The 13,136-nt window shown below is 38.5% G+C and overlaps 1 protein-coding gene and 1 pseudogene across 1 annotated transcript; both read right to left on the bottom strand.

Moving 5' to 3' along the window:
• Positions 1-706: 706 nt before the first annotated feature.
• LOC135229813 (olfactory receptor 4C15-like) lies at positions 707-2,818 on the bottom strand. Its single transcript, XM_064279092.1, has one exon. The coding sequence runs from the start codon at positions 2,744-2,746 to the stop codon at positions 1,811-1,813; it is 936 nt and encodes a 311-aa protein (XP_064135162.1). The 5' UTR covers positions 2,747-2,818; the 3' UTR covers positions 707-1,810.
• Positions 2,819-10,308: 7,490 nt separating this feature from the next.
• On the bottom strand, positions 10,309-12,425 carry LOC100655045 (olfactory receptor 4C15-like; annotated as a pseudogene).
• Between the last annotated feature and the right edge of the window lie 711 nt (positions 12,426-13,136).

The raw sequence follows: 13,136 nt of genomic DNA, 5'->3' as shown, positions 1-13,136 counted from the left end.
AGGAGTTTAAAGAGAAAGGAAGAAGAGAAATGGGAGACAGGCATCATCGTGATCCCTTGAGTTCTGCTGCAAAAGAGGGAGAATGAAAATGAGGTATTACATAAAAAGGAAGTGAAGTAAAAAAAAAGGTTTCTTTAAGGATGAGAGAGGTAATGAATTGCTTCTTTGTTAATGTAACTATTCCAAGAGAGAGGGAAACATAGATGAAATAAAAGACAGAAGACATTCTTAGACAAATAAGTGTCCTTGTGTAAGCAGTGAGAAGATGACATCCCATGCAAAAATAAAGAGAATGGTTGCCTTTGGTAAGGGTCACAGACACTTTGTTTAAAACAGCAGTTAAGAAGGCAGCATATAAGTGAATGGAGGCTGGTAGAATGATAGATATAGTTGTAGGAGTCTGGAAGTTCTCTTTTGATGGTTTAAATTATCTCAATTTAATATGAAGGAAGTACATCAATGTTTCCCATTAAGTTTGACACTTGTGGTAGTTTTTTAGGCAGATACCGTTCTTGAAATTAAAGTATCCTTCTATTCTTTTCTTTGCTAAACCTTAGTATCATGAAGAGTTGTGAATTTTTCCAATTCTAATACAAAGGTGATCATATAACTTATCAGCTGGTATTAGTAACAAGAAGTCCCGATAATAAAAGAGTAAGACCAAGATTTGTTTCAGATGTCAAGATGCCAAAAAAAAAAAAAAAAAAGTCAGACATTGAGCTGTTAAATAACATGCTTAACGAGTAAAGTCTATTTAACGTGAACTAATTTGGGGATCCCACAGAATGATACGAAATTTGTGAGAACTAATTAACAGGGAATATCACAGCATTAAAGAACAGAGCAGTTCATAAATGTAATAGATGATATAGATTTTGATATTACTTTATTTTTTAGCAGTGACTTAAACAAGTTGAAAATTTAGTTCTCTCTTACATAAATGAAGTTTGAGCCAAGTAGTATGGGGCTGGTATTACAACTCTATGTTAGGGATATGGAATCCTTCAGTGTTGCTTTTCCGCTAACCTTAACACACATCCTCATGGTCCAAAATGGCTGCCTGAATTCCCACAACGATTCCACATTCACAGAATTATCATTTAATATACCACCTTCATTTATATTTTATTGGCCTTAATTCGTCACGTGGCCACACCTAACTACACTGGATGCTGGGAAATGTCTTTTAGCTAGGAAGAAATGCGCCTTAAACAAACAAACAAACATTGCCATCCCTTGAATTGTGACTGGAAAGGTTTCCAGATTTGTGATCTTTATAAGGAAAGCAGACTGCCACATCTTTCGGCTGTAGAGCAGGAGATGGTTTCGAACAAACACTCCTTACATCAGCAGCCGAGGGCTTACTTACAGTGCCACCAGGGCTGCTCAACTAGGATCAGTACTCTACAAGTAAACTTTTTTTTTCAGTTAAAATAGCTTCAGGAAGTTCCTATTCCTGATATCTAAGATATTTTTTTCCTTCTTTCCATAAAAGTTTTTCAAAGTATGGTTTGAATGGCAAGAAGCTTAATAATCTGATTCCTGTCTTTTAGTGAATTCTTTTCATTATTATATTCTAAACAAACATAAAATTCAACTCTCCTCAGATTCCCTAAGACGATACTGAGCTGCCAACTCCAAGATATGAGTGACCTGAGGGTGCAAATAGCATTTCCTGACCTACCCATTAGTATTTTTCTGTTGCATTACATTACTGTCAGCAATACAGTTTCCAGCCCCTATAAAGTATTTGGTCAAGCCCATTTTGATTTCTTTCCTCTTGAAATTCAATTTTTTTAAGTTTAATGTTTTATTTTTCATCAGAAACCACCACCAATCTGGTCCACAATTTCCTCATAGCATTTTTCACTTCCTTATTCCGGAAAGTATAAATCAAAGGATTGAGCAAGGAAGTTACGAAGGTGTAAACTATGGCCACCATCTTGTCGAAGGAGAAAGCAGACGGAGGTCGGACATACACAATTATGCATGGGACAACGAATAAAACCACGACAGCAATGTGAGATCCACAGGTGCAGAGAGCTTTCAGGCGTCCTTCAGAGCTATGAGTTCTTAGCGAGAGCAAGATGACACAATAGGAGATGAGCAACAAGGAGAAGATTATGATGCAGATAAACCCACTACTGCCAACAACCAAAAAGCTAAGGATGTGAGTGTCAGTACAGACAAGCTTCAATAATGGGTACAAATCACATAGGAAGTGATCGATAACATTGGGGCCACAGAAGGACAGCTGGAAAATAAAGACAATTTGTATCACAGAACGTAAGAAGCCACCCGTCCAGGCTACCCCCATCAGGATACCACAGAGCCTCCAGTTCATGATAGAGGGGTAGTGCAATGGCTTGCAAATGGCCACATAGCGGTCATAGGCCATGGCGGTGAGGATAATCACCTCCACTCCAGCAAAGAAGTGCTCAGCAAAGAGCTGGGTCATACAGCCCTTGAAGGAGATGGTTTTCTTCTCATAGAGAGAGTTCACAATCATCTTTGGTGCAAATGCAGAGGAATAGCAGGCATCCAGGAAGGACAGGAAGGCCAGAAAGAAGTACATGGGGGATCCCAGGAGTGTCGGGCTTTTGACAATGGTCACCACAACTAGCAAATTGGCCCCAACAGTTGCCATGTAGCAAAACAAAAATACAACAAATTCAATTTTTTGAACACTTGGATTCCATGAAAGACCCAAGAGGACGAACTCAGTTATAAAGCTTTGGTTTTGCATATTTCAGAGGAAAAGGTGGAAGCTAACAGTGACCGTGTAGAATCTGAAATTATAAGAAAGAAGTTTGTCTCAAACGAGTATATGATATTAGCATAGTCATCAAAGTATTGGTGCATCCATAAGCAAAATTATTTTAAGTCCTTTGTTGCTGTTAAAAATACAAAAAAAGAAATTTCTTGAGCTATGAACCAGAGCTGAGGTTAAACCCTTTAAAACAGCCAGAGTTTCAATATGTGGGAATGGAAACATTCATACGTGGTACGGATGACAAATAGTTTTTAAAGTGGGTGCCAACATTGACTTGTTAGGAGTGGCTACCTAGAGTGAAATGTTGAGGAGGATTCTGAAGCACATCCAAGCTCTGAGGAAAGGAGGACTATAATGTATTAGTTATGCCTCCCATTGGCAGGGCATGGGAACCAGGATGACTTGCAGTCTCTCCAGGAGACTGCCTTACCTACAAATAAAAGAATAGCTAACATGTATTTTAAGAGACATTTGGAAGCCATGCCCACTCCCCCAAAAGTTTCTTTAAAAGTTTGAGCTGAACGGGGCCTTTAAGATGAAGTACTTCATTCCGTATAAAAAATAAAGAGCAATGGAAAAAGTGCCTAACTGTATGCTTAAAGAAAATGAGTATATATTGTTTTTTTTTTAATTCAGCATTTTAAAATGAAAACTGAAACTGACAAAAATAATAATACCTACTTTAAAATGTTGTGTTGTTGACTAAGTGAAATAACACAAGGAAAGCAATTGCTCAGTGCCTAGTTTCTAGGATACAGTCCATATTAGATTTTATTACCCTTAATAACCTTAATTTGGGAGGTTAAGTTAAAAAATTAACAAAAGGTATATCTGGGATTTTCTGCCTCCAAAGTCAAAGTCCATTGCACTGGATCAATAACAAGCAGTGAGAATGTTTCTTTTCGGGGAGAACTTCAGAGCAAGGATGGCCTTTGTATAGTCTCCGCACAGATCTCAAGGTTAAAAACCTTCTGATTCACTTGTTCATGTTTAAATTAGGCACCTCAGGGAAAAGAAATTTCACATGATTTATGATCAGAATGTAATGGCCCTACCATATAAATAAATATCAAATACATGTACAAAGGGAAACAACCATGGAAGTGAAGAATAGAAACAATATATTCAACGTAAGCCAGTCTTAAGACTTTTCTAATTCTTAACCAATTGTTTATACAACGTGACCTAACATGATCAAGCGCAACTCCTCAAGGTATATTCATTCCAAAATTATATAATGTTATTGTAAAATAGTAAATACATTGCTTCCCAAAGCATCTGCCAAGACTACGATAAGGGCCAATTTTGTAAATGTGAAAGTGTTGGTTATCCCAAAGAACTGTTGCAAACTGTGGTTATTATTATCTCACTCAATAAACCAGCTGCTTTCCCCATAGAAAGCATTTCCACGTTTCAACCAGATAATTATTTCAACTTCTGACTTCATTTTCCATAGGTAGACACAGCATTGAAGGATGAGCGTGTCCTTGTTTGTACCTATAATAGAAATTTATCATTCAAATCATTTACATAATTATATGTTTGCAAAAGAGATGAATAAAATACTTGTGGGGCTTATATCAGTAAACTGATTTTGTTGAATGCCACTTAGAATTGACAAATAAAACTAATGAATACACAATTTTACAGATCGATGTCCTCTGTTTGCTTTTAAACAACCATTTTCCTTATGTTCCCAGGGACCTAGGCAATCCTAAATTGTGCCAGCACTGTTAACTGCATATCTAGCTGCAAGCTGTTACCCAGAAACAAACAAAATAAAAACATAAAACCTACCCAAAAGGGTCATTGGGTCTGTCAACAAACATATATTAAAATATAAAGATTATCAATAGAATAAAGGGTTAACCTAACCACAGAAGGCCATAACCACAACAGGTCAATTTATTTCTCAGGATCCATAGGGATTCAAACACTAAGAAACTGTATCAAAGGGGTAGGACTGAGTGCTTTAACTTGTTGGATGGACTGTGGAAGTGCCTACCAAAACTAAACTAAGTGACAATTTACCTCAGGAAGCAAGTTAGAGATCTACCCAATATCACACATAGCCCACATCACAGACAGCAATTATCATATGACAGACCCCGGACCCCTGAGCCAATAGACCAAACTGTTAGAAAAGATAAACAAGAAAAGCTCACCCAATCATGATCTTAGTTCTTTGTATTTCCTAAAACCAAAGATAGTATCTAAGTAATTTTCTTGTAGGCAATTATACCAATGGCTGTGAAGAACCCCTTGAATCACTATTGCTCATAATGAATCAGCACCTGTTAAAATTGTATAAAAAGCACTTATTGATTATCCTTCTTTGGATTTTGGTTTGCTTGTAGCCTGAGTGTTTGCAGCCAATTTCCCTTTTTTGTTGTCTGATACGTCACAACAAAAAAAACTCTGTCACAGAAGGCTTTAGTGGAGGATATCACTCTACAACAGATGTAGGATTCAACAGTGGTCAGTTTAGCCCAAGACAAAAGTAAGGGAGACAATGCACTGAAATAAGTAAGAACATCAACTCCAGACTCATACAGGCTTGGGTTCAAATCCAAGCTCTTCTATTTAGTTATGGCTCATGGAAGAAGTTACTTCAAATCCTTGGTTTCCACCTCTGAAAAGTGAGCTAATAAGAATGCCTGTTGTTAGAATCAGATAACACAATACAGATAAATACATTCAACAGGAGATCAAGCCCCCAGACCACTGACACAGAGAAGAATTGTCAACATTTTTACTTGCACTTAATTCCCCTTTTACCATGAACAGGGCTGACATGTGCTTTTACTGATAAACTCTTTGACTCTTTCTTTTATTACTTTAAAAATGGAAATTATTTTATTTGGTCACAGTGTAGATATGCCAATTTTTTTTTTTTTTTTTTTTTTTACTACATAGCACTTTTAAATAACCTTTGTAATCCCTTAGTACCTGTGAAACCCACATGAATCCACTCCTACTTCAGGCAGCTTCTTTATACAAAGAAAATCAAGTTTTCTGTAAAAAAATTATATTAATGATTAAATAATTCTGAAAATGCAAAAATGTGAATTATAAATCGCACCATATATCGTGTTTTTTTTTGAAAATTCTGGTGTTGCCAATCTCCTATTCTTTATGGAGAAAAGTCCATTCAGTGGCTGGATAAAATGGGAATGCCATTTCCGAGTCTTATTTCTACATCTAAGAGAGAGAGAATGTCTCACAGGCACACAAGGCAGAGAATGTTCCCCATTGCTTCTCAACTGCTGTTTCTAATTTGCTGTCATGGAACAAAACACAGAGAAGCAAAGGTCTCCTCCTTTATTTCCAACTGGAATTTAAAAAGGTTTCCCTGAGACAACATGAACCTGTAGAACTGCCTCTCAGTTGCCCCTGGGGGTTTGAAAAATTTCAGTCAGCATGATTATCCCAGGCACTTTTAAGTGGTTTGAAGTATTTAAGCATTGGCAGCATCGCGAGGTCCCAAATTAATTGTGATTTTTTTTTTTTTTAATCTCCTTCTTTTATACCTACTCCTGAGATTCTATGTGAAGATGTTTTCACTTCCCTTTCTGTTCAGGAATATAACCATGTGTATGCTGGAATAGAAACGCCTATGTTCTTACTAAATGCAAGAGTTCAGTCCTGTAATAAAGCACAGCATCTATACATGAGGACAGCATGTGCTGTTCTTGGGCTGCGGTAGCAATGAGTGCTTCTTAAGAAATACTTCATATACAAATATGCAAAACTATATAGATTAATCCAAATGTTATTTTTTTCTCTACATACCTGATCTTGATATTCCATGACTTTAAAACTAAAAGCCTGATATCCGTCCCTGGGTGGTATAAATCGTTAAAGCACACACCTGTTAACCAAAAAGATGGATGTAAAAGTCTACCTCGAGACACCTCAGAACAAGGTCCTGGCCATCTACTTCCAAAAAATTAGTACTTGAAAGCCCTATGAGGCATTGTTCTACTCTGAAACACATGGGGTCCTTATGAGTCAGAATCAACTCAACAGTAATGGGTTTTGTTTGTTTGTTTAATATTTCCTTCTCTTCCCATATTATATGAAAACAATGAATGACAGATCAGTTTACTCTGTTGAAATGTAGCACTGCGATTGAAGTTTGAAGGAAAACCTGGAGATGCCCCATCAGGCCACTTCAGAAAGGGGCCAAACCAAACACTTTGTTACTCCATTCACTATGTAAACATTTTACTCTACCTACTTCTATGGCAATTCATAGAAAGATGTAAAATTGAAGTGCTTCATCAGAAAAGTTAAGGCCCAGAGGCACCTTCACATCAAGCACCTATGGGAACAAAGAACAAGGGTTGCTTTCTTTTTATTAAAATTTTAGAGGTTTACTCTGACCAGAAGAACTGGCTGACATGGACCACATTCCTTGTGATTCAAGGACAGAAAGCCACAGACAGCTGCCTGATACAGGGCCTGGAATCTGTGGAAAGACTGGGTGATCTCGTTAGGCACCGTCAAGATGGATACTCAGGGTAAAGGATGGGTTCCTTCACTCTCAACACCCTCAGTCAGAGCATAGACAGACGAGAGCTTGATAAGGCCCCACAAAAAGGGCCCAAGGCCAAGGATCAGCTGAGCCCTGAACTTGTGTCCCCCGAACTGTGCATGTCAGCACCACTCTGGTAACCCAAAGTACTGTAATCCTGTGGAAATAAATAAATAAAGATCCAGCCTGCTGAAGCCATTTGGATGCCAGACCATGTACCTGGAACTGGGATCCCAGCCGCAGGACCAGTCATAACTTGATTGGGGCTGAATAAGAGCTCCTGGAGGATTCTGGGAGACTCCATGGATGGAATAGAGTATGGAAGAGCAAGATGAAAAGTAGAAATAGTCAGGGGTCCGTAGAATCATGTCCAAGTTGGGATGCTCTACCCAGAAGGCACTACAGACTTCCCAGTCACAGGCACTGGAGAATGGTGGACATTTTGCAGCAGGCACTTCAAAGCATGCAAGCAGGGGCACGGTTCTGCTTGTCCAGGTCCAAGGGTAGTTTTATATAAAATATCACTTCTTCAAATCTGTAAATGTAAAATGAGATTGTAAGTCATTTAGAAAGTTCAGGGGAAGGAAAAGTATTCCAGACAGAAGGAATAGCCTATGGATGTGAAGGCTCTATGGCAAGAGTATGCCTGGCCACCAAGCAGAACAGAAAGGGGTCACGTGGACTGGGGAATCAATGAGGGATCAGCCATGAGAGAGGACTTCAGAGAGGTGGAAGGGTAGCAAGATGACTGCTGCCTGATCTTTAGCAATTGTAAGGTTTTAGCTTTTATCCTGAGCACCAGTGCAGTTGAGTAGAGTCATAATATGATCTGATTTATGTGTTTAAAGGATAACTCTAACTTTCTTGCTAAGGATAGAATTGGAGTATTGTATACAAGGTAAAGCAGGGAGACTAAGTAAGAGGGACTTGCAATAATCGAGGTGAAAGAGGATGGTGGCTTGGAATTAAGTGACAGTTCTCAAAATGAAAAGAAGTTCTTGAATTTGAGGTATAGGTTAAAGCTGACAGGATTTCCTGATAGAGTGGATGTGGGCAAGGAGAAAAACAAATGAACCAAATGAGCCATTGGTAGAAATGGAGGATGACCTGAGTGGAGACTGCTTGGGGATTGGGTCAGAACAACCAGAAATACAGCTTTGGAGTTATTCAGTTTAAGAAACCAACTTGTCATTTAGATGGAAATACCATGGAAGCAGTTGGACGTATAGATCTCAACCTCAAGGAAAAGGTCTGGGCTGGCAACATTATTTGGGAACCTTGGTCATGTAAAGAGATTATGGAAAGAAAGAGGGAACAGATCAACTGGCTTAAATGATGTTAATGGATTTAATAAGATGAGAAATGAACAACTGCTGTTAAATTTACCAATGCAGAGGTCTGTGGTGACCTTGAAGAGAGGATTTTCAAATAATTTTAATTATCGACATGTGACTGAAAGGAGTTTAAAGAGAAATGGGAGATGGACATTATAGAGATCCCTTAGTTTTGCTGCAAAGGAGGGAGAATGAAATGGGGTATTAGATATAAAGGAAGTAGAGTCAAAAAAATATTTCTAAAGATGAGAGAGGTAACAGATTGCTTCTTTGATGATGTAACTCATCCAGTAGAGAGGAAAACATGGATGAATTAAGAATCAGAAGAGATTCATAGACTAGCTTCCTTGTGTAAGCAGTGAGGAGATGAAGTACCATGTAAAAGTAAAGAGAGACTGCTTGTCTTTGGTAAGGGTCACAGACACTTCATTTACAATAGCAGTTAGAAGGCAGAATATAACTGAATGGATGCTGGCAGATTGATAGATACAGTTGTGGGAGTCTGAAAATTCTCTTTTGATGGTTTAAATTATTTCATTGAAATAGGGAGAAAGTACATCAATGCTTCCCACTAAGTTTGATGCTTGTAGTAATTTTTTAAGCAGATACCTTTCCTCAAATTGAAGTATCCTTCAATTCCTACTTTGCTAAACCTCAGAATCATGAACAGGTGAGAATTTTTCAAATTCTAATACAGAGGTAATCATATCATTTACCAGTTAGTATTAGTAACAACCAATCTCCATAACAAAGCAGTATGAACAAGATTTGTTTCAGATGCCAAGGTGTCAAAAAAAAAAAAAAGTCAGACATTGAGCTGTTAAAAAACATGTTTAGCGGGTATGGGCTATTTAATGTGAACTAATTTGGGGATCCTTATACAACTGTAAGAAATTTGTGAGAACAAATTAACAGGGACTATTACAGCATTAATGAAAAGAACAGCTAGCTCATAAATGTAATAGATGACGTAGATTTTGATATTACTTTATTTTTTTAGCAGTGACTTAAACAACATGGAAATTTATTTACCTCTTACATATAGGAAGTCTGAGCCAAGTAGTATGGGGCTGCTATTTCAACTCTACAACATTAGGGTTTTAGGATCCTTCAGTCTTGCTTTTCCACTAACCTTAACACACATCCTCAAAGTCCAAGATGGCTGCCTGAATTCCCACCACAATTTCACATTCACAGAATTACCATTTAATATACCACTTTCATTTACATTTTTTTGGCCATAATTTGTTCACATGGTCACACCTAACTACATTGGATGCCGGGAAATGTCTTTTAGCTAGGAAGCAATATTTCTTAAAAAACAACAGCAGCAACGAAAAACAAACAAAAAAAACAATTGCCATCTCCTGAATTTGGACTCAAAAGGCTTCCAGATTATTGATCTTTATAAGGAAAGGAGACTGCCACATCTTTCCGCTATAGAGCAGGTGGTGGTTTCAAACCATCACACTTTATGTCAGCAGCTGAGGGCTTACCTACTATGCCACCAGGGCTGCTTAACTGGGATCAGGACCGTAAAGTAAACTTTTTTTTAGTTAAAATAGTTTCAGGAAGTTCCTATTAATGATATCTAAGATTTTTTTTCTTCTTTCCATAAAGGTTTTTCAAAGTATGGCGTCAATGGCAAAAAGTTTAATAGATAACCTGAATCCTCTTTTTTAGTGATTTCTTTTCATTACTATATTCTAGACAAACATAAAATTCAATTCTCCTTTGATTACCTATAAGGATACTGAGCTGCCAACTCCAAGATGTGAGTGATCTGAGGGTGGTAATAGCATTTCCTGACCTACTCGTTAGAATTTTTCTGTGGCAGTACATTACGTTCTGCCTTACAAGTTCCAGCCCCTATAAAGTATTTGGTTAAGTGCATTTTATTTCTTTCCTCTTCAAATTTAAATTTTTAAGTTTTATTTTTCACCAGACACCCAGCAATCTGGTCCATAATTTCCTCATCACATTTTTCCCTTCCTTTTTCCTGAAAGTATAAATCAAAGGATTGAGCAAGGGAGTTACGAAGGTGTAAACTATGGCCACCATCTTGTCGAAGGAGAAAGCAGACGGAGGTCGGGCATACACAATTATGCATGGGACAACGAATAAAACCACAACAGCAATGTGAGATCCACAGGTGGAGAGAGCTTTCCACCGTCCTCCAGAGCTATGAGTTTTTAGCGATAGCAAGATGACACAATAGGAGATGAGCAACAAGGAGAAGATTATGGTGCAGATAAACCTACTATTGGCAACCACAAAAAGGCCAAGGATGTGAGTGGCAGTGCAGGTAAGCTTCAATAATGGGTACAAATCACGTAGGAAGTGATCAATAACATTGGGGCCACAGAAGGACAGCTGGAAAATAAAGACAATTTGTATCACAGAATGCAGGAAGCCCCCTGTCCAGGCTACCCCATCAGGATACCACAGAGCCTCCAGTTCATGATAAAGGGGTAGTGCAATGGCTTGCAAATGGCCACATAGCGGTCGTAGGCCAGGGCGGTGAAGATAATCACCTCCACTCCAGCAAAGAAGTGCTCAGCAAAGAGCTGGGTCATACAGCCCTTGAAGGAGATGGTTTTCTTCTCATAGAGAGAGTTCACAATCATCTTTGGTGCAAATGCAGAGGAATAGCAGGCATCCAGGAAGGACAGGAAGGCCAGAAAGAAGTACACAGGGGATCCCAGGAGTGTCGGGCTTTTGACAATGGTCACCACAACTAGCAAGTTGGCCCCAACAGTTGCAATGTAGCAGAACAAAAATAGAACAAATTCTATTTTTTGAACACTTGGATTCCATGAAAGACTCAAGAGGATGAACTCAGTTACAAAGCTTTGGTTTTGCATATTTCGGAGGAAAAGGTGGAAGCTAACACAGTGACCATGTAGAATCTGAAATTATGAGAAAGATATTTGTCTCAAACCAGTTTATGATATTAGTTATCAGTATAGTCATCGAAGTATTGGTGCATCCATAATCAAAATTATTTTAAGTCCTTCTGTTGTTGTTAAGAATATAAAATTAGAAATTTCTTGAGGCATCAGTCAGAACTGAGGTTAAACTCTTTAAAACAGTCAGAGTTTCAATATGGGGGAAGGGAACCCTTCACATGTGGTAGGGATGACAAATAGTTTTTAAAGTGGGTGCCAGTTTTGACTTGTTAGGAGTGGCTACCTAGAGTGCAATGTCGAGGAGGATTCTGAAGCACATCCAAGCTCTGAGGAAAGGAGGACTATAATGTATTAGTTATGCCTTCCATTGACAGGGCATGGGAACCAGGATGACTTGAATGGGAAATGCATCTCTCTCCAGGAGACTGCCTTACCTACAAATAAAAGAACAGCTAACATGCATTTTAACAGGCAGTTGGAAATCATGCCTACTCCCCCAGATATTTCTTTAAAAATTTGAGCTGAACTGGGCCTTTAAGATGAATTAATTCATTTCTTATCAAAAATAAAGACCACAGATACATGAGAAAATGCTCTCGATCATTAGCCATTAGAGAAATGCAAATTAAAACTACGATGAGATTCCATCTCACACCAGCAAGGCTGGCATTAATCCAAAAAACACAAAATAATAAATGTTGGAGAGGCCGCGGAGAGATTGGAACTCTTATACACTGCTGGTGGGAATGTAAAATGGTACAACCACTTTGGAAATCTATCTGGCGTTATCTTAAACAGTTAGAAATAGAACTACCATACAACCCAGAAATCCCACTTCTCGGAATATACCCTAGAGATACAAGAGCCTTCACACAAACAGATATATGCACACCCATGTTTATTGCAGCTCTGTTTACAATAGCAAAAAGCTGGAAGCAACCAAGGTTTCCATCAACGGATGAATGGGTAAATAAATTGTGGTATATTCACACAATAGAATACTACGCATCGACGAATCTGTGAAACATTTCATAACATGGAAGAACCGGAAGGCATTATGCTGAGCGAAATTAGTCAGAGGCAAAAGGACAAATATTGTATAAGACCACTATTATAAGATCTTGAGAAATAGTATAAACTGAGAAGAACACATACTTTTGTGGTTACGAAGGGGGGAGAGAGGGAGGGAGGGAGGGAGAGGGTCTTTTGTTGATTAATCAGTAGATAAGAACTGCTTTGGGTGAAGGGAAGGACAACACTCAGTACATGGAAGGTCAGCTCAATTGGACTGGACCAAAAGCAAAGAAGTTTCTGGGATAAAATGAATGCTTCAAAGGTCAGCGGAGCAGGGGCGGGGGTCTGGGGAACATGGTTTGAGGGGACTTCTAAGTCAATTGGCAAAATAATTCTATTATGAAAACATTCTGCATCCCACTTTGAAATGTGGTGTCTGGAGTCTTAAATGCTAACAAGCGGCCATCTAAGATTTATCAATTGGTCTCAACCCACCTGGAGCAAAGGAAAATGAAGAACACCAAGGTCACACGACAACTAAGAGCCCAAGAGACAGAAAGGGCCACATG

The sequence above is a fragment of the Loxodonta africana genome, unplaced genomic scaffold, assembly GCF_030014295.1.
Source record: "Loxodonta africana isolate mLoxAfr1 unplaced genomic scaffold, mLoxAfr1.hap2 scaffold_55, whole genome shotgun sequence".
In the NCBI taxonomy this organism is placed as follows: domain Eukaryota; kingdom Metazoa; phylum Chordata; class Mammalia; order Proboscidea; family Elephantidae; genus Loxodonta; species Loxodonta africana.
This window is presented reverse-complemented; position numbering and strand designations above follow the sequence as displayed.